Raw genomic sequence first — 27178 nt, 5'->3', positions numbered from 1 at the left:
TTTGCAGATGACACCAAACTGGGAGGGGTGGCTAACACCCCAGAGGACAGGATCACACTTCAAAACGACCTTGACAGATTAGAGAACTGGGCAAAAACAAACAAAATGAATTTTAACAGGGAGAAATGTAAAGTATTGCACTTGGGCAAAAAAAATGAGAGGCACAAATACAAGATGGGTGACACCTGGCTTGAGAGCAGTACATGTGAAAAGGATCTAGGAGTCTTGGTTGACCACAAACTTGACATGAGCCAACAGTGTGACGCGGCAGCTAAAAAAGCCAATGCAATTCTGGGCTGCATCAATAGGAGTATAGCATCTAGATCAAGGGAAGTAATAGTGCCACTGTATTCTGCTCTGGTCAGACCACACCTGGAGTACTGTGTCCAGTTCTGGGCACCACAATTCAAGAAGGACACTGACAAACTGGAACGTGTCCAGAGGAGGGCAACCAAAATGGTCAAAGGCCTGGAAACGATGCCTTATGAGGAACGGCTAAGGGAGCTGGGCATGTTTAGCCTGGAGAAGAGGAGGTTAAGGGGTGATATGATAGCCATGTTCAAATATATAAAAGGATGTCACATAGAGGAGGGAGAAAGGTTGTTTTCTGCTGCTCCAGAGAAGCGGACACGGAGCAATGGATCCAAACTACAAGAAAGAAGATTCCACCTAAACATTAGGAAGAACTTCCTGACAGTAAGAGCTGTTCGACAGTGGAATTTGCTGCCAAGGAGTGTGGTGGAGTCTCCTACTTTGGAGGTCTTTAAGCAGAGGCTTGACAACCATATGTCAGGAGTGCTCTGATGATGTTTCCTGCTTGGCAGGGGGTTGGACTCGATGGCCCTTGTGGTCTCTTCCAACTCTATGATTCTATGATTCTATGATTCTATGATTCTATGATTCAAACCAAGCCTCCTGGAGCACAATATACTCCCATCAAGTCCAGTTTGGTTGAACAGATCAGGGGCTGGGGATCAAGGAGACTGGGCGAGGAGCTTCCACGGGTTGTTGGGATGCCAGCTCCCATCAGCAACACCCAGCACAGCCAATGGCCAGGGTCGATGGGAGCTGTACTTCAGCAAACACCCAGAGCCGCCTGTGCTCTACCTATTGCCACCCAGGAGGAGGAGGTGAAATTTTCATGGGGGAAATTTCCAGCTCAAAATTGACACAAGAAGAATCCTGTAGGATCAGAGCAAAGGCCCATCTTCGTGAGAATCTTGTTCCTCACAATGGCCAAGCAGATGACCCAATGAGAAGCCCAAAAGCAGGACAAAGCAACAACAGCTCCCTGAAATCATTCCCCAACCACTGGCATTCAGAGTCATGCAGTTTATCCTCTCACAAATTTGTCTTGACCTCAATTCTCCTACAAAACCTACGTAGTCCCCTCCGTTGTACCAAATGCTTCGGTATGCAGTTTTTCGTGTACAAGGAGTTTGGCCCTCTGAGAGAAGCTTTTCATGCAAAGCAGGCATTTGAAAGGCTTCTCTCCGGTGTGGATTCTCATGTGTGTCCTAAGGTTCCCCTTTTGGCTGAAGCTTTTCCCACACTCAGGGCACTTGAAGGGAGTCTCTCCCGTGTGGGTCCTCTCATGTATGACGAGCTTGGACTTCTGGGAGAAACATTTGTCGCAGTGACTGCATTTGTACGGGATTTCCCCCGTGTGGCTCCGCTCGTGGGCAACGAGGCTGGTCCTCTGAGAGAAGCTTTTCCCACAATAAAGGCACAGAGGCGGGTTCTCCCCCGTGTGGATTCTCTCGTGAGTGATAAGGTAGCGTTTCCGGTTGAAGCTCTTCCCGCAGTGCGAACACTTGTAGGGCCTCTCACCCGTGTGGGTTCTCACGTGTTCCCTGAAGAGTGAACCGCGGCTGAAGCTTTTCCCACAGTAGGAGCACTTATATGGGGCCTCCCCAGTGTGGATCCTCGTGTGTACCAGGAGGTCCCACGTCCGAGTGAAGCTATTCCCGCAGAAAGAGCACTTATAGGGTTTCTCTCCAGTGGGGATTCTCTGATGGTTAAGAGTGGGCCGGAAGCTTCTCTTGGGATCCACACAGGTTGTTTGCCTCTCATGAAGCTGTGCCCTGTTTTCTTCCCCATCCTCGTTATCCTCCAGACAGGGAACAGTTTTCTCTAGAGTTCTCTTTGGTTCTCTTTCCACTTCCTGCTGACTCCCAAATGTTATTCCCTTCCTGTACATATTGAAACCTTTTTCTCTTCTCAAGGTTGCATCGTTTGGTTCCACTTGCTCAGAACGTTCCTTTTGAAGGCCAACCGCCTCCTTCTCATGCACTTGCCGGTCACCTGCAGCAGTAAACAATGGTCAAATGAGCAATTCCCATATTGTGTCCATTTTTACACAGCTACAATAGCTAAACTGACTCATTAGATTAGAGTTAAGGGTGTGGGGCAGGGAAGGGAACAGAGGCGTGATAGTTTTGTGACAAGACGGGGGGAAAGTCATTGATCACAGTAAAAAAAATTAAGACCTTACCAGAAAGGAATGATCTAAATATAATGTTTTCAAAGAATAATGTTTAGAACATAAGTTGGTATTATCTTAATATATTACAGTGTTGTTTACTGGATAGCATTGATAACCATTATGTCTCTAATTAGCCATGTAATATAACTCCCTGTTTATTTTTTATTTATAAAAAAAATAGTTGTATACTGCTGGATCATACAATAAAACTATTAAAAGCTATTGTGAATATATCATTTATTATTATTATTATGAATAATTACTAATTGTTTTATTCATAAAAATGACTTAAAGTGACTTATGAACACAATAGAAGTAGTAATTAAATTATGAGGTATGTTACGTTTAAGTTTTGGGGTAATCCCCTCTCCCCACCCCGGCAGTCTTAAATATTGTTTTTATGTATGGAATTGTTTTAGGTTAATACTTTTACTGTAACATTGCATAAATATTTTTTGGGGAACAGATTCAGAAATGGAATCTAATAAATAAAGAAATATTGTAAATAAATGAAAACACATTTTTTAAAAGGAAGCCATTTCCTCTTTTTTTATTTTGTCTTACACATGTTCTGAACTGATGCTGGCAGGCTGCCTGAGCAAGAGCTGGGATTAAGAAACAAGAGAGACGAGGAAATTCCTGAAGGGGGAAATTCCCCAGGGGTTGAAAAGCATCAAGTATGTGGAGATTCCTTACCTGTCAAGTCTGCAGCTTTGTCCTCTACCTGACCAGCCGCTCTGCAGAGTTGCCCTTTCCAAAAGTTGGGAGGAACCTGTCTTGCCTCACAGGAATTCGCAGCCGTTTCTCCAGAAGGCCTCAGCACCTGAAACAGCCACGGGAGTCCCGTTGATCCACTTTTATTTAACAAAACGCGTCTACCGCTAGATTGTACACAAAACATCTAAGCCAGGGTAGCCAACATGGTGCTCTCAAGATGCTGTTGGCAGCGTACAGACCTTACCTGCTGATCCCAACTCCTGGCATCTTGGACTTCCTGCCTCATCAGGAAATCCTCCACGAGGGTCACCACCTGGGTGCAGGTCTCCGGGTCCTGCTCCCTGACTTGGCCCTGTATCCCCTGGGGCAGGACGGCCAGGAACTGCTCCAGAACCACCAGCTCCAGGATCTGCTCCTTGGTGTGTCTCTCCGGCTTCAGCCACCGGCGACAAAGCTCCCGGAGTCGGCTCAAGACTTCTCGGGGGCCCTTGGCTTTCTCATAGCGGAACTGCCTGAAATGCCGGCGTCGCACCTCCAAGTCAACGGGGGCCTTGTCCAGAACCTCTACTTTGACCTGTTCTCCAGAGGAGTCCAGGATCTCATCGCTGCTTTCTCCTCGGGGCCGTTGGCCAGCTTTGGCCACTCCCTCAGAAGTGACCTGACATTCATTGATGTCTTCCCTCGGTGCAGGCTGGGGTACCTGCAGGTGGATCCCTCCCAAGCAAGGGGACCGCACAGCCTTCAGGAAGGCCTGCCACTGGCCTTCCCAGCATTGCTGGAGCACACCCTCGCTGGGTTCCTGCTTAACCTGCTGCGACGCTTCCTCCGTCAAAACCAACTTGGCTCTGCTGACCAAATTTTTAACTGGTGGGCCTTCGCTTGTGCCTTCCTCCATGCCATCCCATAACCTGGGGCCTGCCAGATCCTGTTCCTCTGTTTTCAGATTGGCTATCCTCTCCCCTTCGGCCATTTCCTTCAGCGAGGTAAAGCACCGACGGATTAGACCGAGGATCTGGACACAAAAAGAGTGCAAGTCTGTCAGTGGTGTTAGTGCTACTCAAGAGTAGACCCATTGACATTAAGCAAAAGGACAAACTTAGGTTTATTCATTTCAAAGGGCCTACTCCAAATATAGTAAGCTGTGGGTTAAACCACACAGCCTAGGACTTGCCGATCAGAAGGTCACGGTTCAAATCCCCGCAACGGGGTGAGCTCCCGTTGCTCGGTCCCAGCTCCTGCCAACCTAGCAGTTCGAAAGCACGTCAAAGTGCAAGTAGATAAAAAGGTACCGCTCCGGCGGGAAGGTAAACGGCATTTCCGTGCGCTGCTCTGGAAACTGTATGCTGCCTCCCTCGGCCAATAAAGCAAGATGAGTGCCGCAACCCCAGAGTCAGCCATGACTTGACCTAATGGTCAGGGGTCCCTTTACCTTTACTCCGAATATCCACATCTACACTATACATTTAAAGCGGTATCGTGTCACTTTAAATAGTTGTGGCTTCCTGCAAAGAATATTGGAAAATGCAGTTCTTTTATAGTGCTGAGATGTTAGGAGGCCCCTATTTCACTCACAGAACTCCCTGGGATGATGGATTGATTGTTAAACCACTCTGGGAGTATAGCTCTGTGAGGGTACTTTCCTAACCACTCTCAGCACCCTTATGAAACATACATTTATTGATTGATTGAATTTATATACTACCCTATACCCCGAGGTCTCAAGGCAGGTCACAAAGAAGATCACAATATATAAAATAAAAATAAAAATAACCCAATAATGCCCCCCACCAAAAAAGTCACATTTTAAAAGGGTATAGGATGTTGATCAGGTCAACCAAAGGCCTGGTTAAAAAGAAACGTTTTTGCCTGGCACCTAAAGGTGTATAATGAAGGCTCCAGGCGAACCTCCCTGGGGAGAGCATTCCACAAACGGGGAGCCACTGCAGAGAAGGCCCTGTCCTCGTGTTGCCACCCTCCGAACCTCTCAAGGAGGCACACGAAGAAGGGCCTCAGAAGATGATCTCAGGGTCTAAGTGGGTCCATATGGGAAGAGGCAGTCCTTGAGGTGTTGTGGTCCTGAGCCATTTAAGGCTTTATAGGTCAAAACCAGCACTGGGCGCTCAATTCTGCACCAACTGAAGTTTCCAAACCATCTTCAGAGGCAGCCCTACGTATAGCGCATTGCAGTTATACTACAATTCCCAGGATTGTTTGGTGGAAGCCATGACTGTTTAAAGTGGGACGATACGGCTTTAAATATATAGTGAACTTGTAGACTTAGCTGACAACAACCCAGTGGTTTTCTGTCCCACTTCCAAAGTTAATAACAATACTTACGACGACTGCTTTATCAACAGTTACAGTTGTTGTGAAGAATTAAGTGTGTCATTTCGTCTTTAATTGCATATACTTAAAACTTTTCAATTGTCACAGGCAGTTCTTTTTGCATTTTGCCCATGTGTACACTGTTGTTAGCTTTCAAAGGTTGCCACAAGTCTCTTCTGTCACTCTGCATTTACTCAAAGATGCCCTTGTCTGTACGGCAGTCTGCTCTGATCTGACAATGAGTTTGCCAACTGAAAAACAACAACAGCAACTGAAAAGCGCCCCATGTATTCAACATTTCTAGACAGGAAGAAATTCAACAGGCAGAGCTTCCCAAGCTTAGAGAGGCAATTAAGAAGGCTGTACCTGTTGAATTCCCCTCCGCATGCCATGCAGCGGTTTAAAAAGCATGAAGACTGCTCTATGCATTAAACAACAGTATGCAACAGTATATTGAAACTTATCTCAGAAATGAGAGGGCTGATTTGGACTACAGGATCCAACGCTTCCTCTTCCATACTTTTGCATTGCCCTCCCCATCCAGGAGAGATTTTCCTCCCTCCCTCCTACCTACCCCCCTATCCCCAAATCCTGGAAAGCAATTACCAGACTTGTTGGTCTAACTCGGTACAAAGGCGCTTCCTATGTCCTTTTTGCAGCCACTGATGCCCTCGGTCTCCTGGGATTTCCTATCAGTTTCTCTCAACTTTTCTGCAAATGGCCCCTCCCTCCTAAATTCCCCTTTAGCTCACCTCTCCCTGCAAGCTGAGAGCAGCAACCCCCAGTTTCCCCCAAGGAAAGGGCAAGGTGGGGAGAGGAAGTGGCTTCATCAGCTTCTCATATGGCCTGGCCGATCTAGGCATCACGCCTCCGGATCTCTATCAGCGTAACCCTTCATGCGCTATGCAGAGCTCCAGAGGCTGCTTTCAGCAGCAGATGTTGTGGTTCAAGGCACCAGAGCAGGGACCAGATGCTTTTCTTTCTATCAGTTGACAACCTTGGCTGCCGCCTTTTAAAAAGAAGAAAAAAGAGTAGATGCTGCTTGCCTGAATTGTGACAGATCAGGCAAATAAGTTAACAATTCATGCAGCCATAAGTCTGTTGGGGAAAAATCACGTGGGAATGGGTTGTATCAAACTTAATAGTTGGGGCTTACTTCTGAGTAACCATGCACAGGTTTAGAATACACATCACACACCATCTTGTTGCTGCTCTTTACATGGGATCTGAGTGACTGAAAATTTAAGATCAGAGCTCAGGTCAGCTGGCTCTGGAGATTTCATTCACCTACTTTCAAGCCAACCCTCTCAGCCTTATGGACTAGAAACCTGGGTATCTCTGTGTATGTGTTTGTTTGGAATTTTCTGCACTTACTGTTCAAGCCTGCACAAATGCAGCACTGCAGCTTAATTCTTACGAGTGATATAAGAATTTTATTAGACACCCGCCTGCCATTTCGCCAACTCCAGGGCATGTAAATAAATGCCTGACGACACCTCAACTCCTTCCCTGCACTTCCTAGGATAGAACCCTGCCTCCAAGCTGTCAAGTTCCTGCTCAGCCTCTTTTGCAGAGCCTGCCTGGAGCTGCCATAGAATGCAGGGAAACAGTTTAATAAGCAGCACCAACCCCTCAAGCCTGCAGGGTTCCAATTGCGGTTGCTAACTTCCAGTGGTTTTCCCAGTAGTGATGTATGGAAGTGAGAGCTGGACCATAAAGAAGGCTGATCGCCGAAGAATTGATTCTTTTGAATTATGGTGCTGGAGGAGACTCTTGAGAGTCCCATGGACTGCAAGAAGATCAAACCTATCCATTCTGAAGGAAATCAGCCCTGAGTGCTCACTGGAAGGACAGATCCTGAAGCTGAGGCTCCAATACTTTGGCCACCTCATGAGAAGAGAAAACTCCCTGGAAAAGACCCTGATGTTGGGGAAGATGGAGGGCACAAGGAGAAGGGGACGACAGAGAACGAGATGGCTGGACAGTGTTCTCGAAGCTACCAGCATGAGTTTAACCAAACTGCGGGAGGCAGTGGAAGACAGCCGCGCCTGGTGTGCTCTGGTCCATGGAGTCACGAAGAGTCGGACATGACTAAACGACTAAACAACAACAACAAACTTCCAGTGGCTCTGGGTTGCCCCCAAGGTTGGGGGAAGGGGCTGGGGGTGGTGCACAGCACACAATGTCACACACATTTCGCCCAGTCCATCCTTCTGCTAGGCCATGCCGGTCCCCGAAGCATCAGGAGATGCTCTGCAGGCCAATGCAGCTTCATGCGTTGACGTTGACCAGGCCCCCTCAATATGGGGGGGTGGGGCGGCCTGGGCCCCTAGAGTTGGAGCTGCCTGGCAACTTCGTATTAAACGCTGTCAAATAAAGGAAACAATCCATTCATGCTGCACAATTGTGAAAAAATGCCTTTATTCCAATGTTTCAAGACTGCATAAATTAAATCGCTTTTCTTTGTATGTAACAAGTGCATTTAACGTGCCACCTGGAAATTGGAACGACTCTTCCCTTTGTGTAAACTGTGTCCCCTGGGTGGGAATGAAACTTAATCTGCACCTTGGTTTGTATCCGTATGCTTATCTCCTGCTATGTAAAATTCTGAAGAAGCCATTGTCAATGTCAGCACATAACCCATTTTAAATAATCAGCCAGACCTTTCGTTTCAGACCTCTTGCTTGAACCTAGAGCTACAGCACCATTTTATAATGATGGCGTCCCATAATGACATATACCAACACTCACATATGCCTGTTAGCAGCAGCAGCAGCATAAACAACAACAACAACCCCCTCAAACAGGGAACAAAGAGTGCTATGCAAAACCACTATTTATTTAAAAGAACTTTTCCTAATAATTGGGCTGCTCACAAGTTCTCTCCTGTGTGGATTCTCTGATGTCTGCTAAGATCTGAGCTCCCTTTGAAGCTTTTCCCACAGTCTGAGCACCTGTAAGGCTTTGCTCCTGTGTGGGCCCTTTCGTGGGCAATGAGGTTGGAGCTCCACTTAAAGCTTTTCCCACACGCTGAGCACTTGTAGGGCTTGTCTCCGATGTGGGTCCTTTTGTGGGACTTGAAGTTGGAGCTGCTCCGGAATCTCTTCCCGCATTCAACACATGGGTAGAGCTTCTTCAAGTGGGTCCTTTCGTGGGCACGCAGGCTTGGCTGCTGGCTGAAGCGCTTCCTGCAGTACGCGCACTCGTACGATGTCTCCCCCGTGTGGTTCCGGCGGTGCGCAGTGAGGTCCAGCTTCCGGCCAAAGCTTTCCCCGCAGTCCAGGCACTCAAATGCCTTCTGCTCCATGTGGGTCACCTCGTGCAGAGCGAGGTGAGAGGCATGGCTGAAGCACCTGTCGCAAACCACGCATCTGAACGGCTTCTCCTTCATGTGGCTCCGCTCGTGCGCAATCAGGCCCGAAATCTGGCTGAAGTTTCTCCCGCAGTCGGGGCACTTGTACGGCTTGTCCCCTGTGTGGGTTCTCTCGTGGACAATGAGGCCCGGTCTCCTGCTGAAACCCTTGCCGCACTCAGCACACTTGTACGGCTTCTCTTCCTGATGAGTCCCTTTGTGGCTGAAGAGGCCCGACTGGTTGCTGAAGCCCTTCCCGCAAAGCGGGCACTTGAAGGGCTTCTCCCCTGTGTGGATCCTCTCATGCGTAATGAGGTTGGAGCGTGAGCGGAAGGTCTTCCCGCAATCTGCACACTTGTATGGCTTCTCGCCCGTGTGGGTTCTCTGGTGTGTGATAAGGTTTGACTTCTGGCTGAAGCTCTTCCTGTACACGCCACACATCTTCTGCTTCTTGACCTGTTGCGTCCTTGGCTGAATTTTGTGCCCATCAAGGTCACAGTTGTTTTCTTCACAGGGAACAGATTTCCCCGCCTCCCCTTTGTCCAGACACTTCCTCTGCTCTCTTTCTGAGCCATGTTCACCCTCAGAAGCTGCTTCTGATTCAGGAAGTTTCTCATCCTCCATTTTGCTCACCTGCCCTTCTCCTGCTAGAGAGAAAAGCAAGTTGGATACTGTTATGCAGCAAAATCTGTTTGATTCTGTGATTGAAGTCATTATGGCAAAAGGCTGTAGCTAAGAAGCAGACCAACTACTTTGAATGCACAAGGTCCCAATTTCAGTCCCCAACGGCATCCCAAGTCGGGCTGAGAGAAACTTGTTATGTATTCAGTGGTCTGTGTTTGCCTGAGCTTGAGTCTGGACTAAGGATTCTGAGCTCCTGTGTTCTGATTTGATACGTGATATCCACTCACGGAACAATTCTGGATTTGGGCCTCTGCCATTGGCCCTTAAACTCTGATTCATGATTTGCAGCTTGGAAGTTTAGACAGCCAATCACATTGGGAGTGGGAGTGGCCCAGGCCTTCACTAATGTATATAAGCAGTTGCTTTGCCCCTGTTATCTGATAATGTAGTTGAATAAAGGTTCTTGCTGTGATCACTGTGTCTTGCCTCATGGGAACCCACCTATACTTCAAGACTCACTGTCTGAAACCCGGGAGAGCCACTGCCAATCAGTGTCGAAAATACTGAGTTAGACGGACTAACTGTCTGATTCAGTATAAGGCAATTTCCTGTGTTCCTATCTTCATGAAACTTTGCAAGATTTTAGATGTTGAACTATAAATGTGCTTATATACTATAATCCTTCAGGCAGTAAAATATAACTGAGGGCATCTAGTATCCATACAGTGGTGCCCCGCAAGACGAATGCCTCGCAAGACGGAAAACCCGCTAGACGAAAGGGTTTTCCGTTTTGGAGGTGCTTCGCAAAACGAATTTCCTATGGGCTTGCTTCGCAAGACGAAAATGTCTTGCGAGTTCCTGTGGGGTTTTTTATCTCCCCCCCTTTTTCCCAAGCCGCTAAGGCGCTTATCAGCTGATCCGCTAAGCCGCTAAGCCGCTTATCAGCTGATCCGCTAAGCCGCTAATAGCGCTAAGCCGCTAAGCCGCTAATGGGCTTGCTTCGCAAGACGAAAAAACCGCAAGACAAAGAGACTCGCGGAACGGATTCTTTTCGTCTTGCGAGGCACCACTGTATTTAAAAATTATAAATTATATTAAATTTATATGTTAAAGTGGGCATGTACCTCCATTCTTCTTCAACTCCAGACGCAGATTTTCTAGGGAAGGAAATTAGACAATTAACAGCCTGCACCATTTTGCAGTTTCCCCTCTTTCTCTCTCAGGACCCCTTCAGACTTGCTGGTGGGGGTTTGGGGGGGCAACGAAAGATGGACAAAAAAATTAAATCGGATCATGTGCTGTATAAACAGTTACAAGATTTTAACAGGAAGTTAGGGAACACGCTCAGATTGGAAACAGGTCAGTAGGTCTGTCTTAAATCCTTTTCAGGCACAAGCAGTATTGAAAGCAGTCGAGGATAACTGCCCTGAAGGACATATAGGAGAAGAACCTCTCCACATCCTTCGCCATCTGTGGCATGGTGACAGACAAACAGCAGACAACAGTTCTCAGGGTGATTTAACAATCAATCTTCTCTTCCCAGAGAACTCTGGGAGTTGTAACTCTGTGAGGTGAACAGGGGTGCCCCAACAACTCTCAGAACCCTTAGCAAACTACACTTCACAAGGATCTGAGATCTAGCGCCGAGGGCCTTCTGGCTGTTCCCTCATTGCGTGAAGTGAGGTTACAGGGAACCAGACAGAGGGCCTTCTTGGTAGTGGCGCCTGCCCTGTGGAACGCCCTCCCTTCAGATGTGAAGGAAGTAAGCAGCTATCTTCTCTTTAAAAGACATCTGAAGGCAGCCCTGTTTAGGGAAGTTTTTAATATTTAATGCTGTATTGTTTTTAACACTTGATTGGTAGCTGCCCAAAGTGGCTGGGGAAACTCAGCCAGATGGGCGGGGTATAAATTATTATTATCATCATCATCATCATCATCATCATCATCATCATCATCATCATTTTGGGGAAAGCCTTGCTTACTTCAAGTGGTATGATACAGCTTTAAATATATGGTGCGGAAGGGGCCTTAGCCCTTTGCATTAATTCCAATGGGTCTTCTTTGCTGACACGGGATACAACTGTGAACTGTTTCTTTTCACTTTACTTACATGTCATTTTTTAAAAGATGCTATTACTTGGATGAGAATGCCGTTTGCTAGGTTTTAAAGCCTTCTTATTATCATGAGCTGCTTTGAGCTCAACTTTACTGTTGGAGGGGGTAGGGAACACGTGCAAGGGGGCAACCAAATCAAAACCCTTCTTCACCTTTGAATGCCAGCAGCGTTTTCAGCAAAGCAGCCCTTTTGTGGGAGAAATTGCTCAGTTTCTGCTCCAGCTCCCCCAAATCCGGCTGTGGTTTCGGGAAGAATGTATCATCTCTGTGAAAAAGAAAGAAAGAATAGGTGCTGCTGCTGGAGGAAGAGAAGGCTAAACATCAATGAACTGCCCTGTTGGATCAGGCCAAACGATTCACACTGACAAAGATTGAAGCTTCTAGAATTACCAGGATTCTTTGGGTAAAGGTAAAGTTAAAGGGACCCCTGACCATTAGGTCCAGTCATGACTGACTCTGGAGTTGCGGTGCTCATCTCGCTTTATTGGCTGAGGGAGCCGGCGTACAGCTTCCGGGTCATGTGGCCAGAATGACTAAGCCGCTTCTGGCAAACCAGAGCAGCGCACAGAAACACCGTTTACCTTCCCGCCGGAGTGGTACCTATTTATCTACTTGCACTTTGTGCTTTCGAACTGCTAGGTTGGCAGGAGCAGGGACCGAGCAACGGGAGCTCACCCTGTTGCAGGGATTCGAACCACCGACCTTCTGATCGGCAAGTCCTAGGCTCTGTGGTTTAACCCACAGCGCCACCCGCGTCCCATTCTTTGGGTAGGGGGAGCCATTACTGCTTAAAGTGTGATGATACGGCTTTCAATTTATAGTACAGGTGGTAGTCAGGAAGATGCCATTGTACTCCAACTCCCATGAGCCCACAATCAGAACAGCCAATGGTCAGGGATGGTGGGAGCTGGAGTGCCACAGCATCTGAAGGAAATCATGTTGGCTGCCCAGCATAAGAACCTCAAAAAAGCTGAGTGTGGGCTCTCCCTCAAATTCCTTCCCCCACCCACTGATCCCAGCACCTCATAGTTCAGAGAAGATTGCTGCCCAATAGGAGGAGCTAGTGAAATTGAATTCAGGGCTCACCTGCGGCCAGTGCTGTGTAAACCCTGCAACAAAAGAAAAGTTTATGGAGTTTCTTTTTTTTATATGATATTTATTAAAATTTCAGAGAAAAAAAGAATTACACAAAAACAAAAAACAAAAATACAAGGAAAATACAAAATACAGGAAAAAAGGAATAAAAAACACTTTAAAAGAAGAAAAGGAAAATGAATCAATCTTTCTAAAGCTTACATTCATATCCTTGTTTCCCTGACCTCCTCACACCTCCCTTTTTTGTATTCCAGTTCAATTATTTAAGTCAGCAATTTCTTTCCCTCTTTGTTTTCTCATGATCCTTTAACTTAATATACTGTAACTTTAAATTTTCATCTGTTATCAATCCTTTTTTACATACACCTTTATAGCATTACTGCTTAAACCACCTAGCTTCATTCCAACATCATTCTAACATTCATTAATTTTGCAATATTTCTGTAAATAGTCTTTACATTTCTCCCAATCTTCTTCCACCAAAGGTTTATGGAGTTTCTTGGATATTATTGTTTTGCTGCGCGTGACAGGCAGAGCCATTTGAAGCCAATTTTTTCTCTCAAAGAGTGACAGGTACAGTGGTACCTCGGGTTACAGATGCTTCAGGTTACAGACGCTTCAGTTTACAGACTCCTCTAACCCAGAAATAGTACCTCAGGTTAAGAACTTTGCTTCAGCATGAGAACAGAAATTGTGCTCCGGCGGTGCGGCAGCAGCGAGAGGCCCCATTAGCTAAAGTGGTGCTTCAGGTTAAGAACAGTTTCAGGTTAAGTACGGACCTCTGGAATGAATTAAGTTCTTAACCTGAGGTACCACTGGACTGTAGTTTGTTAAGGGTACCTGGCAATTGTACCCCTGTGAGGGGTTAACTGCACCGCCCAGAATTCATTGAGAGGGGAAATGTGCTTTGAATGTGCTTTAAAGATATTATGAGCACACAGCCTAAAACTTGATCAGAAATAAAAAGGCATAAAACTCTGCATATTACAGCCAGCATGTTTGTGGCAGATTCAACCGACAGTCGGAGGGGTCCTAATTTTGCCTCCAAAGCTGTTTTCCTTACATGACACCAGGTCTGGGACAGATAATTGCACAGCTGACTTTGAACACCCTACGCTGCCTGGCTGGTATGGGCAAAAGAAAATGTTTCACCTGGTGTCATGCTAACTATGTCCTCCTGTCAGAAATGGCCCATTAGGGGAGATCAGGATCTGAACCCACTTCTTCACTCTGCTATAATCAATTAAAAATCCTAATACTAATAATAATAATTTATACCCCACCCATCTGGCTGGGTTTCCCTAGTCACTCTGGGCAGCTCCCAACTGAATATTAAAAACACGATAAAACATCAAACATTACAAACTTCCCTAAACAGGGCTGCCCTCAGATGTCTCCTAAAAATCAGATACAGTGGGTTAAGAACTTAATACATTCTGGAGGTCCGTTCTTAACCTGAAACTGTTCTTAACCTGAGGTACCACTTTAGCTAATGGAGGCCTCCCACTGCCGCCACACCACCGCTGCGCAATTTCTGTTCTCAACCTGAAGCAAAGTTATTAACCCAAGGTACTATTTCTGGGTTAGCGGAGTCTGTAACCTGAAGCATATGTAACCCGAGGTACCACTGTAGTTGTTTATTTGCTTGACATCTGATGGGAGGGCGTTCCACAGGGCAGGCGCCACTACTGAGAAGGCCCTCTGCCTTGTTCCCTGTAACCTCATCTCTTGCAGTGAGGGAACCGCCAGAAGGCCCTCGGAGCTGGACCTCAGTGTCCGCGCTGAACAATGGGAGTGGAGACGCTCCTTCAGGTATACTGGGCCTCAGGTATGCTGTTAATCAACAGCAGGAGCGTTGTTGGGCAATGTAACATTATTTTTACTACAACCTTATTTTTGCAACACTCTTCCTACCAGCAACAGCTGCTGTGCCTTTTCCCTTCCTGGTTCACTGTGGAGGGAAGTCTCCCTGGAGACTCGGAGAACCTCGTTCTTTAGCCAGCTCAGCAGGACCTGCTGCTGTTCGTCAAAAACCTGGTGCATCTCCTTCCACTCCTTGACAATCGTCATCCTCTCCGCTTCGATCTCTCTCTGCCAGAAAAGAAGATTATAGAAAGGAGGAACTTAGGAGGAGATCCCACAGATCAGAAAATCCCTAGGCCTATGAGCGTTGACCAGGCGTGCTGGATCAGGCCAAAGACCCATCTAGTCCAGCATCCTGTTCTCACAGTGGCCAACCAGAGCTGCTGCCAGTGCGTGTAGACAATACTGAGCTGGGGGGACCAGTGAACTACAAGGCAGCTGCCTCTGCTTCTGCTGGAGCCACTGGAAGGACCCTTGTACCTACGGGACCGCCTCTCCTGGTATGTCCCATGGAGGACCTTATGGTCTTCAAACAAAAACACCTTGGAGGTCCCGGGCCACAGAGAGGTTAGGGTGGCCTCAACCAGAGCCAGGGCTTTTTCGGCTGTCCCCCTCCTTTGGTAATCCTCATAGAACTCTAGCCCAATGGTTGCCATTAATTTGATTTTGAATTGATTTTAGAATGAATTGATTTTAGAATGCTGTGTTACTTTTATTGTTGTTAGCCACTCTGACCCCGGCTTCGGCTGGGGAGGTAAAGGGACCCCTGACCATTAGGTCCAGTCGTGGCTGACTCTGGGGTTGTGGCGCTCATCTCGCTTTACTGGCCGAGGGAGCCGACGTTTGTCCGCAGACAGTTTTTCCGGGTCATGTGGCCAGCATGACTAAGCCGCTTCTGGCGGAATCAGAGCAGCGCACGGAAACGCCATTTACCTTCCCGCCGGCGTGGTACCTATTTATCTACTTGCACTTTGACGTGCTTTCGAACTGCTAGGTTGGCAGGTGCAGGGACCGAGCAACGGGAGCTCACCCCGTCGCGGGGATTTGAACCGCCGACCTTCTGATCGGCAAGACCTAGGTTTAGACCACAAGGCCACCTGATATAAATAAAATTTTATTTATTTATTTATTTATTATTATTATTATTATTATTATTATTATTATCTGTTCAACAGCTGGCAGGAACCTCAAGGTGGGATAGCATCCTGATGGGCTGTTGAAAGTGCTCTGAGGTTTGGGAAAGTGGCTGTTTGGGGAAGTGTGTTGTTTTCAGGGAACTGCAGATTCGCAGGCAAACTATAACCAATGGTTTTTATTCATGCTTTGGATGATGAAGCAAACCATGCTTAAATAAACCACAGTTTGATAAGCCATGGTTTAGCACAGGTGTAGGGGAACAGGATCCAGCCAGTGGCTCAGAGCCTGACCTTCCACAGGACATTTGGACAGGTGGCTGGGGCTGCCCACCTTGCCAATCGCCAAAAGGAATGTAGCTCAGTAGCAGAGTATCTGCTCTCCACACAGAAGGTCCTGGGTTCAAATCTCAGCACCTCCAGAAAGGGCTGGAAATAAACTCCTTGCTTGGAGCCCTGGAGAAATGCTGCCAGTCACTGCAGCTGGACCAATTTGGTTTGACTGACAGAATCATAGAATTGTAAAGTTGGAAGGGACCCCAAGGGTCATCTAGTCCAACCCCCCTCCCAATGCAGGAATCTCACCTAAAGCATCCATGATAGATAGCCAGACTCACTATAAGGCAGCTTCCTATGTCCCCATGAACTTGTGTTATCCGCTCTTAAACCCACTCAAGCCTGTGACCATCACCACATCATGTGGCGGGCAGTTCCATGCATTAATGATTTCTTTCTTTCCCACTCAAGTGGGTGGTTCACAGATACCTACCAGCAGATCTTCGCTTCTCTTTTGCTCCTTGATTTCGATGTCTCCTTCTCTTGCCAGGCGACCCAGGCGATCCTGTAACAAAAGAAGAGAAGAGTTTGGATTTGATATCCCGCCTTTCACTCCCTTTAAGGAGTCTCAAAGCGGCTAACATTCTCCTTTCCCTTCCTCCCCCACAACAAACACTCTGTGAGGTGAGTGGGGCTGAGAGACTTCAGAGAAGTGTGATTGGCCCAAGGTCACCCAGCAGCTGCATGTGGAGGAGCGGAGACGTGAACCCAGTTCCCCAGATTACGAGACTACCTCTCTTAACCACTACACCACACGGGCACCTTTTGAAACGTTAAAACCACTCTGATTAAAATAGTCCACTGGGAAAAGACTCTAGCTTCTCACCAGAGTTTATGGCTGGCGAAAGACCTTTTAGCGGATCTTGGTTTCTCCTCCTCCCTCCCAGCCCTTTTTCCTCATATGCTGTGTCATGAAAACATACAAAGAGCTCTAAACTGTCAGAACCCGCCGTAGGTCATAGTATACAATTCGAGGACTGGGAGAAACTTTGGAAGGATGGGCTAAACTTTACGGCGTGCATAACGATAAAGGAAAATGTCATGAAGATGTTCTACAGGTGGTATTTAACACCTGTGAAATTATCGAAAATGTATAAGGTGGATAATAAGTGCTGGAAATGCAAGGACAAAGAGGGCTCCTTTTACCACATGTGATGGGAGTGTGGAAAAGTGAAACAGTTTTGGGAAAAAATATACATTGAACTAAAGAAGATCCTAAAATATACGTTCATAAAGAAACCAGAAATTTTCCTATTAGGGATATTAGGGCACGAGATAAAAAAGATGGATCGTAGATTAGTATACTATGCAGTCACAGCAGCAAGGGTAATATTAGCCCAGAAGTGGAAACAGCAGGAAATACCAACGGTGGAGGAGTGGAGATCAAAGTTGCTAGACTACGTGGAGCTGGATAAATTGACAGGAAAAGTCAGGTATATAAGAGACCAAAAGTTCATCAAGGATTGGGGAAAGTATGTAGACTATCTGGAATATATTAGTGAGGGACAAACAACGCTAATGGGATTCAGAGACGCACTGTGAAAGATTAAGAGTTATTGTGCAAAGAAAATAGGAGACAGAGAAATGTATAATGACAATATAAGCTAGGAAATGCGTAACTTTAATTATTACTACGAATGATTTACGGACAAGCTGAAGGAAGTCTTGAAAGGGATGGTTATGTAAATTGTTGATGTAAAAACTACAATTTTATGTATTCTTTCTTTTTGTTTTCTTCGCTATTCTTTTCTTTGTGCGCTATTCTCTTTCGTTTATTTGTGTGCTAGCTTGCTTTTATTTTCTCATGGAACAAATCAATAAAAAAAAATGGAAAAAAATAAATAATAAACTGTCAGAACCCGCTCCTAAAGCTCTTTACGCCTGCAACTGTTACCTCACCATGTGGTGGGGAGTTTGACACATTAATGATGGACTGTGTGAAGAAGTTCCTTTCTTTCCTTCTCACTCAAGCAGGTGGCTAACGGATGCATACCTGTAGCTCTTCGCAGCTTTTTTCTTCCTCGATTTTGAAGTCTCCCTCTCCTGTCAGGAAAACCAGATGATCCTGTAACAAAAGGGGTGAAAGGAGGCACATTTTGAAACCTTAAAACTGCCGCGATTGAAATAGTACAGAGATTGCAATGTTTTGCTGTTCTGCGGTGCTTTTGTGATTATCGTGAGCTGCTTTGAGCTCAACATTTGTTGCTGGAAAAAGCAGAATGGAAAAATCAAATCAATCTTTCATTTTTAGAAATTAAGCACACAGGGTGTGGGTGGGTGTAAAGGCAGGTTTGGTGAGACTTCCGGGTTGACGCGATCTGGAAATGGCGGATTCCCTCCGAGCTGCGGAGGGAATCGGCTCTACCGAGGACGGGTCTTTGCCGCGCCGGCGACGCGGGGACCCTTAAAAACTGCAGGCGCGAATGCCTGCGGACTGAAGACTCGGCGGGTGCCTTAAGCGCCCCCCTGATCCACGAAGAGCCTTTTTAAAGGCTGCGGAGAGGATACGGGGGTGGTGTGGCACTGAGAGTCGATCGCTACCTCGGTGGAGCGAAGCCGCGAGCCATGACCAGAGAGCGCTGACTTCCTTCCTTGAAAATTTGGACTGAAAGAATCACCCGTGAGTAAGACGGATTGGGACTTTAAAAATTTACCCTGAATTGGAGACGACCGGGGGGTGTGCTAAAAGGAAGTCCGCACCCCCCCCCTTGCAGACGATCTACGCAACGACATAAGAGCTAAGCTGGAGAGCCTACCCTTGGTGGGGTGAGTTAAAAAGGACATTAACTTTCAAGATTTGGTTAAAGGAAATTTTGGGCTGGAGAGTGGAGTTTTGGAAACCTTCTTTTTGTTTTAAACAACCCCCCCTCCCGGGCTCGGGAAAGTCCTGCCTTTGTGCCTGTGTAAGAGCAGCTGGGTTTGACAGCTGTCAAAGCTGTCAAACGGGCGGTTTAAAGTGGAAAAATCGCTATCTAAGATCCCTCTGGACTAAGACGAGTTATAAGTGAGCCAAAATTGTTGGAAACAAAGTAATAATAATTTGTTAAAGGACTGTTGGAGAAAAGACTAATAAGTAACCAGATTCCCTCTAGGGGGAATTCTGTGTAACTACAATGGATACAATGGCTGTGGAAGGAAAGTTACTAGTGGAAATCGAAAGGATGTTTCAACTGGTGGGAACCTTACAAGAGCAGAGCTTGGCCATGAATAAACAACTTGTGACTATGACCTTGGGAACAGGCAACTCTGCTCTCTGTATTGAGGACCTGAATGAGAAAGAATCCACAGCTGAATGGGAAACAATATCTACAGAGGTGGAAGAGACTAAACAACAAGAAAAAGAAGAAGTAACCTTGGGAAGTAACAACCAAAAGTTGACATCTGTGGAACACAAGCAAGGAGATGCTGGGAACTTATCTACCACAAGTCTGCGAGAGTCACAGAAGAAGAAGGAGGAGGTCCCGGGACAATATGGAATACAGGAACTTAAAATAAAGAAATATGACTGGGGCCTCAGTTTGGACTTTGATTCTGAAGATACAGGCTTTGTGGAAACTTTTCAGCAGTTACTTTCAAATCTCCTTGTGGGAAGAGAATACACTTTGATGGTGAAAGAACTCTTTCCAGACTCGACGACTGACATAAAGGACTACCAACAAGACAGGCGGAGAGGGACTGAAATGGACTTGAATGCCTCGGACGTGAGGAACCCAGGCTGAGAATCTCGAATTTGGATTTCTATTGGGAAGGGACAAAAACCGGGGATGGGAGGGAGGGAAGAGGAGATTCTTAAAAACTCTTAAGACTTTTAGGTTTGGTTAATATGACTCTTAATTAAGACAAAATGAAAATCGATGGAAGAGAACTTAAGTCCAACTTAGAAAAATCAATTTTTATTATAAAAGAGGTAATAAGATGAATAAGATGGTTAAGAGGAGAAACACCAACTTGCTGATATAATCTTGGGAACTGGGATGCACGAGGGGGGGTGGGGGGAAGTCAGGGAACAAGGTTATGAAATGGGGATTTGCTGATTTTATACATGTTTTTGTCTTGTGTTTGTGTGTTTTGTTTTTATAAAAGCAGAAAACCAAATAAAAATTTTAAAAAAAAAAGTAAAGGCAGGTTTGGTGCTGCTGCAATACACAAGCATGTTGCTTTCACACATTACATTTCTAGATGTGTGTTGAAAAGATTTGTGATCGCCATCTCAGGACCTTCTCCTTGTGCCCCCTTCCATGAGAGGTCTGGAGAGTGGCAAGAACAGGCCTTTTCAGTGGTGAGCCCATAGCTGTCAACTTTTCCCTTTTCTTGCAAGGAATCCTATTCGGAATAAGCGAATTTCCCTTAAAAAAGCCCCCACCCCCAGCCTGTGGTATGTTCTTCACAGGGAGGTATGCTTGGTGCCATCTTCAGTTATCTTTAAGCACCAGCAAAACCGTTTATCTTTAACCAGAGAGTAGTGGTTAGAGCATCACACTAAAGCCTGGGAGAACAGGGTTCGAAACCCCATGTGAGCCGGTCACTCACTCTCAGTCCTGCCTTTTAATTATAGACTAGAGCTGTACTCTTCCTTTGTTTATAACCAGTGCTTTTTTCAGGGAGGGGGACACAGGGCTACGCATACCCCTAAACATTTTGTGAATCTTTGTACTTTTGTTCATTTACTGTATTTATTTCCCCCGAGTTGAACTATAAAATGGTGATTTTCTTGAGTCAAAATGAGAGTACAGTGGTCCCTTGGGTTACAGACACTTCAGGTTACAGACGCTTCAGGTTACAGACTCCACTAACCCAGAAATAATACCTCGGGTTAAGAACTTTGCTTCAGGATGAGAACAGAAATTGTGCTCCAGCAGCGGCAGCAGCAGGAGGCCCCATTAGCTAAAGTGGTGCTTCAGGTTAAGAACAGTTTCAGGTTAAGAACGGACCTCCGGAACGAATTAAGTTCTTAACCCAAGGTACCACTGTACCCCTAAACATTTTTTTTAGAAAACTTAACGTGAGCTGCTTTGAGTCACACTGTGAGAAAAGCGAATGACAAATATAATAAATTATAATCTCAGATGTACTCCTACGAACTAAGGGAGGCTGGTCCTCTGTTTTGCCCTCTAGCAGAGAGGAGGAAGATGGGGACAAACCATTAGAATTAAGTTGGCTCTGCTGGTCACTGGCTCTCTGGCGCCGCCTACTGTTGGGCTCCTGCTCTTCCGCCCTACCTGTCCCAAGGGGCACCAGCCACCACTGCTGGGAAGGAAAGAGGAGGCGTTTGGTGGGTCCCTACCTGCGCTTCCTCTGTGTCAGTCATTCTCCTTCCAGGGTTGGGGTTCCAGAGTGAACTCAGGTGGACAACCCGGATCTGCAGAAAAGAGAAGCAGCTGGCGAATTCAGAAGGGGCAGAGATAGACGTGCATTTTCTGAGCAGAGGAGAAACAGAAGTATATGGTCTTGGGAGCGACAGAGGAACATGAAATCGCAGGGACTGACCCTGGAACCTTCTGCATGCAAAGCATGCCACCGATCCACAGCCCTTCCCAAAACAGACAATGCCTTGACATGACATGAAATTCATTACGGTCAGAGACCAGCTTGAGAAACACAAATGGAACTACAATCCCAATAGCAAAACGAACATTTAAAACAATATACAACAATGGATTTTAAGTTTAAAAGTGTGATAGGCATATAAACACATAAAAACTTTAAAACAGGCTACCTTAGAGAAATGACCCAAAGCCACCCGTGGATCCTGGTTTGGGAATTTTCTTAACAAACTAGATTGAATCGGGGGATGGTCTGCGCCTACAGATCTGTGCGCAGGATCTGGCGACAATCTGGGTCGTCTTGTGGTCTTTGCCTAACAGAAGATCGACTTGTCAGCAAGTCGGGATGTCAGCAAGCCTCACCAGCAGGGGGTCAATGGTTTCTCTACGTGCCTCATCGTAAAAGGGACATCTAAAAAATATGTGTTCAGGGCTTCCTATATCCCCCAAAGAAAAGGCACAAATTCTCTGGACAATGCCTTAAATTTGATAGAGGCTTTCAGGGGGTGAGCTCCCTGGCAACTGCTTTCAAGTTTCCCCCTGCTCAGCCCTGGAAGGCGTGCCTTGATGAACGACACCAAGGGTGCCTCTGAGCTTGTGCAAAGTGTTTCTCTGCTCGGTAGCTGTAACGGATAGGAGGCGGAGAATGCTCACATTGTCTGGAAGGTGTCACGGCGCTCTGTGGTTTTACGTCAGAGGGGATCCACTGAGGCATTTGTGCGTCAAAACCAGATCAGCAAGAGCATCTAATAATTTAAATCTCCCATCGTGGCCTCTCGATGCTCCCCAACCCTCCTGAAATCTGCTCCAAGGCCTGGATGAAGGCAAGGGCAAGGGACTCTGAGCAACCCCGGCTTGATCTCCCAGGCTTTCCTCCTCCCTCTCCCTCCCTGTATTTCTCTCACCGGATGCAGCATCTTCATGGGAAGCCCAGCCCCTCTTGGTGTTGCATTTCACAACACAGAGAGGCAATTTCAGAAGCAGCACAAAACGCCTCTGGATTTTAGGAAAGGAGAAAATACGAAAAGAGCCCTCTAGCGGCTGTTTTGTATAATTTTTTTAACAGGAGGCTCTCTCGACATCCTTTTCATTCAGGAAATAAGAACCTGCTGTATCAGGCCAATAATCCATCAAATGCCAACAGTGGCCTTCAGCTCTCTATATTGGACAAACAGGCCAAACCCTACGCCAAAGGATAAATGGACATAAATCTGACATCAGGAATCACAAGGCAGAGAAACCAGTAGGAGAACAATTCAGTCTCCCAGGACATTCTATACAAGATCTCAAAGTAGCTGTCTTATTACAAAATAATTTCAGAAATAGACTGGAAAGAGAAGTCTGAATAAAGACATTGGATTCTTATCTCATTATACATGATAAAGCTATTTTTAGCCATCTCACCATTTGCTTTTTCCTCTTAAGATCAATTGCAGGCGTTAACAGTCCTCAACAGGTTTACCACACCGATCAGCCAATCTCCCATTCTCACCACCCTTCTGAGTAATACCCCTCCCCACCCTCTCACTATATATAAGGGTCTGGTGACTGCACACGAAAGCTCAGACTTAGTTGGTCTCTAAGGTGCTACTGGAAGGATTTTTTTTTATTTTGTTTCGACTACGGCAGACCAACATGGCTACCTACCTGTAAATAATCCAACTGTTCAACTATTCATTTTCATTTTATATCGTCATTACCAGCATCATCATCCTGACCTTCTCCCTGCAGTGCCAGTGCAGGCTGGAGTGTTTTAATTTATTGGAAGCTGCTGCCAGAGTAGCTGGGGTAACCTTATCAGGTGGGCAACATAAATAATAATTTTTGATGATGATAATTGAACTGCCATATTGTGCAACGGTAAAAATTACATTTCTTGCTCTGCCCATATTGCCTTTGGCCACGCCACCATGGGAAAGTATATCGTTTTCCCTGACTTGTGCCTGTATGAACAATTAACTTTTTGCCTGTTCTGTCATTGTTAAAACACACAGCTTGCTGTCCATCTAGGGATCTTAAATCAGGGGTAGAAACTTCAGGCTTGAGGCCCAAATGTGCCCCCTTGAACCTCTCTCCCCTTCGCACCAGCTCCTGGAATTAGCACATTGGACTCGCTTTCTGCCCTGAAAGGGACGGCCTCAGAATGCAGCCAGTGGGCTTTTAGATCTTACCCAACCCTCGCTAGAAACTGTCTTCTAGGTTTTAACAGGAAGGTTTTAACTTGTATGTGCACACATGATGTTGCAAAATATCTGCCCGTGTTTGTGTGTGAGAGAGACAGAGATCTTGGAAAAATATCTGGCCCTGTGTAAAGTAAAAGGTAAAGGAGCCCCGGATGGTTAAGTCCAGTCAAATCCAACTATGGGGATGCAGCGCTCATCTCGCTTTCAGGTTGAGGGAGGCAGCATTTGTCTGCAGACAGCTTTCCGGGTCATGTGGCCAGCATGACTAAACCGCTACTGGCGCATGGAGGACCGTGATGTGTGACAGAGTGCATAGAAACACCGTTTACCTTCCCGTCGCAGTGGTACCTATTTATCTGCTTGCACTGGCATGCTTTTGAACTGCTAAGTTGGCAGGAGCTGTGACAGAGCAACAGGAGCTCACTCCATCGCGGGGACTCATAGAATCATAGAGTTGGAAGAGACCACAAGGGCCATCGAGTCCAACCCCCTGCCAAGCAGGAAACACCATCAGAGCACTCCTGACATATGGTTGTCAAGCCTCTGCTTAAATACCTCCAAAGTAGGAGACTCCACCACACTCCTTGGCAGCAAATTCCACTGTCAAACAGCTCTTACTGTCAGGAAGTTCTTCCTAATGTTTAGGTGGAATCTTCTTTCTTGTAGTTTGGATCCATTGCTCCGTGTCCCCTTCTCTGGAGCAGCAGAAAACAACCTTTCTCCCTCCTCTATGTGACATCTATCATATCACCCCTTAACCTTCTCTTCTCCAGGCTAAACATGCCCAGCTCCCTTAGCCGTTCCTCATAAGGCATCGTTTCCAGGCCTTTGACCATTTTGGTTGCCCTCCTCTGGACACGTTCCAGTTTGTCAGTGTCCTTCTTGAACTGTGGTGCCCAGAACTGGACACAGTACTCCAGGTGAGGTCTGACCAGAGCAGAATACAGTGGCACTATTACTTCCCTTGATCTAGATGCTATACTCCTATTGATGAGGCCCAGAATTGCATTGGCTTTTTTAGCTGCCGCGTCACACTGTTGGCTCATGTCAAGTTTGTGGTCAACCAAGACTCCTAGATCCTTTTCACATGTACTGCTCTCAAGCCAGGTGTCACCCATCTTGTATTTGTGCCTCTCATTTTTTTTGCCCAAGTGCAATACTTTACATTTCTCCCTGTTAAAATTCATCTTGTTTGTTTTGGCCCAGTTCTCTAATCTGTCAAAGTCGTTTTGAAGTGTGATCCTGTCCTCTGGGGTGTTAGCCCACCCCTCCCAGTTTGGTGTCATCTGCAAATTTGATCAGGATGCCCTTGAGTCCATCATCCAAGTCGTTGATAAAGATGTTGAATAAGACCGGGCCCAAGACAGAACCCTGTGGCACCCCACTAGTCACTCTTCTCCAGGATGAAGAGGAACCATTGATGAGCACCCTTTGGGTTCGGTCAGTCAGCCAGTTACAAATCCACTGAGTGGGAGCATAGTCAAGACCGCATTTTACCAGCTTCTTTACAAGAATATCATGGGGCACCTTGTCAAATGCCTTGCTGAAATCAAGGTAGGCTACATCCACTGCGTTCCCTTCATCTACCAGGCTTGTAATTCTGTCAAAAAACGAGATCAGGTTAGTCTGACATGACTTATTTTTCAGAAATCCATGCTGACTATTGGTGATCACAGCATTCCTTTCTAGGTGCTCACAGACTGTTTGCTTAATGATCTGCTCTAGAATCTTCCCTGGTATTGATGTCAGACTGACTGGGCGGTAATTATTTGGGTCCTCTCTTTTTGAATTTTTTGGGTCCCCTTTTTGAAATAGGGACGACATTTGCCCTCCTCCAGTCTGCTGGGACTTCGCCTATTCTCCAGGAATTCTCAAAGATGACTGCCAGTGGTTCTGAGATCATATCTGCCAGTTCTTTTAATACTCTTGGATGCAGTTCATCTGGCCCTGGAGACTTGAATACATCTAAACTAGCCAACTGCTGACCTTCTGACTGGCAAACCCAAGAGGCTTAGTGGTTTAGACCACAGCGCCACCCGAGCCTGGCCTGGTGTATGGGCACACAAGGGCAGATATTTTGCAAGATCTCTGTCACACACACAGGCAGATGTTTTGCAAGATCACATGCACAAGTACACTGATATTTTGCTTCCTGTAAAAACCATATGTAGGTGAAGCCCTGCGGTTCCCTCAGTTCCCTGATAAGAGGGAGTGACGTTAAGCTACTTTGGAATGGCAGTTCTGGGAGGGCACTAAGCAGGGTCTCCTAACTGTTGGTGAAAGAGGTTTGAAAAAGATTATTATTCTCTCGTAGCAGAGTTAGCACAATGGCCGATTGCTCCAAGTACATTAAAACTTGGATGAGATTTTACATCTGCTCTCATCCGCCTTTAAACGTTGCCCATGAAAATACTTAGATTAGAATAAATCACAGACACTTAGCTTTGCAAATAAGGGAATGTTTTACTTTCAAATAAGGGAATATCTTACTTTCAGAGTTTTGGCTGTTACAGTAAACAAGTCTCCATCCGTTGGGAGTAAAAGTAAAAGGGGGGGGGGAATGGTTCCAAATGATTTAAAAAGAAGAAAACTTTGTTTCATTAGAAAAAAGAATCACAGTCCATCTGTTAGCAACGATATGCAGGTTTTAAATGAGCAGGGAAGGGGGAACCATGTATGCTAGCTTGATATCCCTGAAGAAAAAGGTGTGATATAAATACCGTATTTTTCGCTCTACAGAATGCACTTTCCCCCCTTCAAAAATTAAGGGGAAATGAGTGTGCATCCTATGGAGCGAAGAAGCCATAGCCCCGCGACCCTCTCCCAGCTGGAGAGGTGACGCGCGACTATGGCAGGAGCCTCTCCGCTGCGCGCCTTTCCCTGCTCCCCGACCTGCTCTTTGGGGCTGGTGGTGGGCTTCCCCCTGCCAGCCCCAAAGAGCAGGTCGAAAGGAACCTGAAGCCTGGAAAGCGAGAGGGATCAGTGCGCACCGACCCCTCTCCTCTCCAGGCTTCCAAGGTAGCCGTCTGAAGGTGACTGAACGGCACCTTGTTTTAGAGCGGGAAAACAAGAGGGGGAAAATTCTCCCCCTCTCTGCGCAGCGCCTCCTGCCGCTTCGCTGAAGGGGTGCTTGGCAGAGAGGGGGAGAATTTTTTTCCCCTTGTTTCCCCCCCTCTAAAACAAGGTGCGTCCTATTGAGAGAAAAATACGGTATATTATGTTCCATAATAATAATAAAACAATGTATGCAGGGCTGCAGGTTCCCCATCCTTGGTCCAGAGGAAACCAAGAAAGAATTGTCTGAGAAGGGGAGTGAAATGAGGGTGAGAGAAGAACACTGGAAGCTGTAGAGGCAAGGAGAGTGGACCTATCAGCCAAACCTTTCGTTTCAGCCCTCTTGCTTGAGC

At 46.4% G+C, this 27178-nt stretch overlaps 3 protein-coding genes across 18 annotated transcripts in view; 1 reads left to right on the top strand and 2 right to left on the bottom strand.

Moving 5' to 3' along the window:
* LOC308580362 (uncharacterized protein) overlaps window positions 1-27178 on the top strand; it is a 148788-nt gene that overhangs the window by 77340 nt on the left and 44270 nt on the right. The window lies entirely within an intron of this gene.
* On the bottom strand, window positions 1186-6412 carry LOC308580581 (uncharacterized protein). Of its 3 annotated transcripts, none has more exons than XM_081182436.1 (4): window positions 6280-6412; window positions 3447-4214; window positions 3182-3308; window positions 1186-2304 (listed from the first exon to the last, which is right to left on the bottom strand). In XM_081182436.1, exons 1-4 carry the CDS (start codon window positions 6388-6390, stop codon window positions 1379-1381), a joined length of 1932 nt encoding a protein of 643 aa, XP_081038562.1. In that variant the 5' UTR covers window positions 6391-6412; the 3' UTR covers window positions 1186-1378. The 3 variants fall into 3 exon arrangements, with proteins under 3 accessions (XP_081038562.1, XP_081038563.1, XP_081038564.1); XM_081182437.1 differs by lacking the exon at window positions 6280-6412 and adding an exon at window positions 6134-6273; XM_081182438.1 differs by lacking the exon at window positions 6280-6412 and adding an exon at window positions 4327-4503.
* On the bottom strand, window positions 7922-26748 carry LOC308580594 (uncharacterized protein). Of its 13 annotated transcripts, XM_081182479.1 has the most exons (10): window positions 22494-22978; window positions 21762-21902; window positions 21330-21404; window positions 18039-18110; window positions 16479-16550; window positions 14628-14804; window positions 12705-12727; window positions 11771-11883; window positions 10628-10660; window positions 7922-9526 (listed from the first exon to the last, which is right to left on the bottom strand). In XM_081182479.1, exons 1-10 carry the CDS (start codon window positions 22509-22511, stop codon window positions 8400-8402), a joined length of 1851 nt encoding a protein of 616 aa, XP_081038605.1. In that variant the 5' UTR covers window positions 22512-22978; the 3' UTR covers window positions 7922-8399. The 13 variants fall into 13 exon arrangements, with proteins under 13 accessions (XP_081038605.1, XP_081038606.1, XP_081038601.1 ...); XM_081182480.1 differs by lacking the exons at window positions 21762-21902; window positions 22494-22978 and adding an exon at window positions 26262-26748; XM_081182475.1 differs by lacking the exons at window positions 21762-21902; window positions 22494-22978 and adding an exon at window positions 23236-24205.

The sequence above is a fragment of the Podarcis bocagei genome, assembly GCF_964188305.1.
Source record: "Podarcis bocagei genome assembly, chromosome: 2".
Taxonomy (NCBI): Eukaryota; Metazoa; Chordata; class Lepidosauria; order Squamata; family Lacertidae; genus Podarcis; species Podarcis bocagei.
The sequence above is the reverse complement of the archived record's forward strand: the minus strand, read 5'-3'. Positions and strand labels throughout refer to the sequence as shown.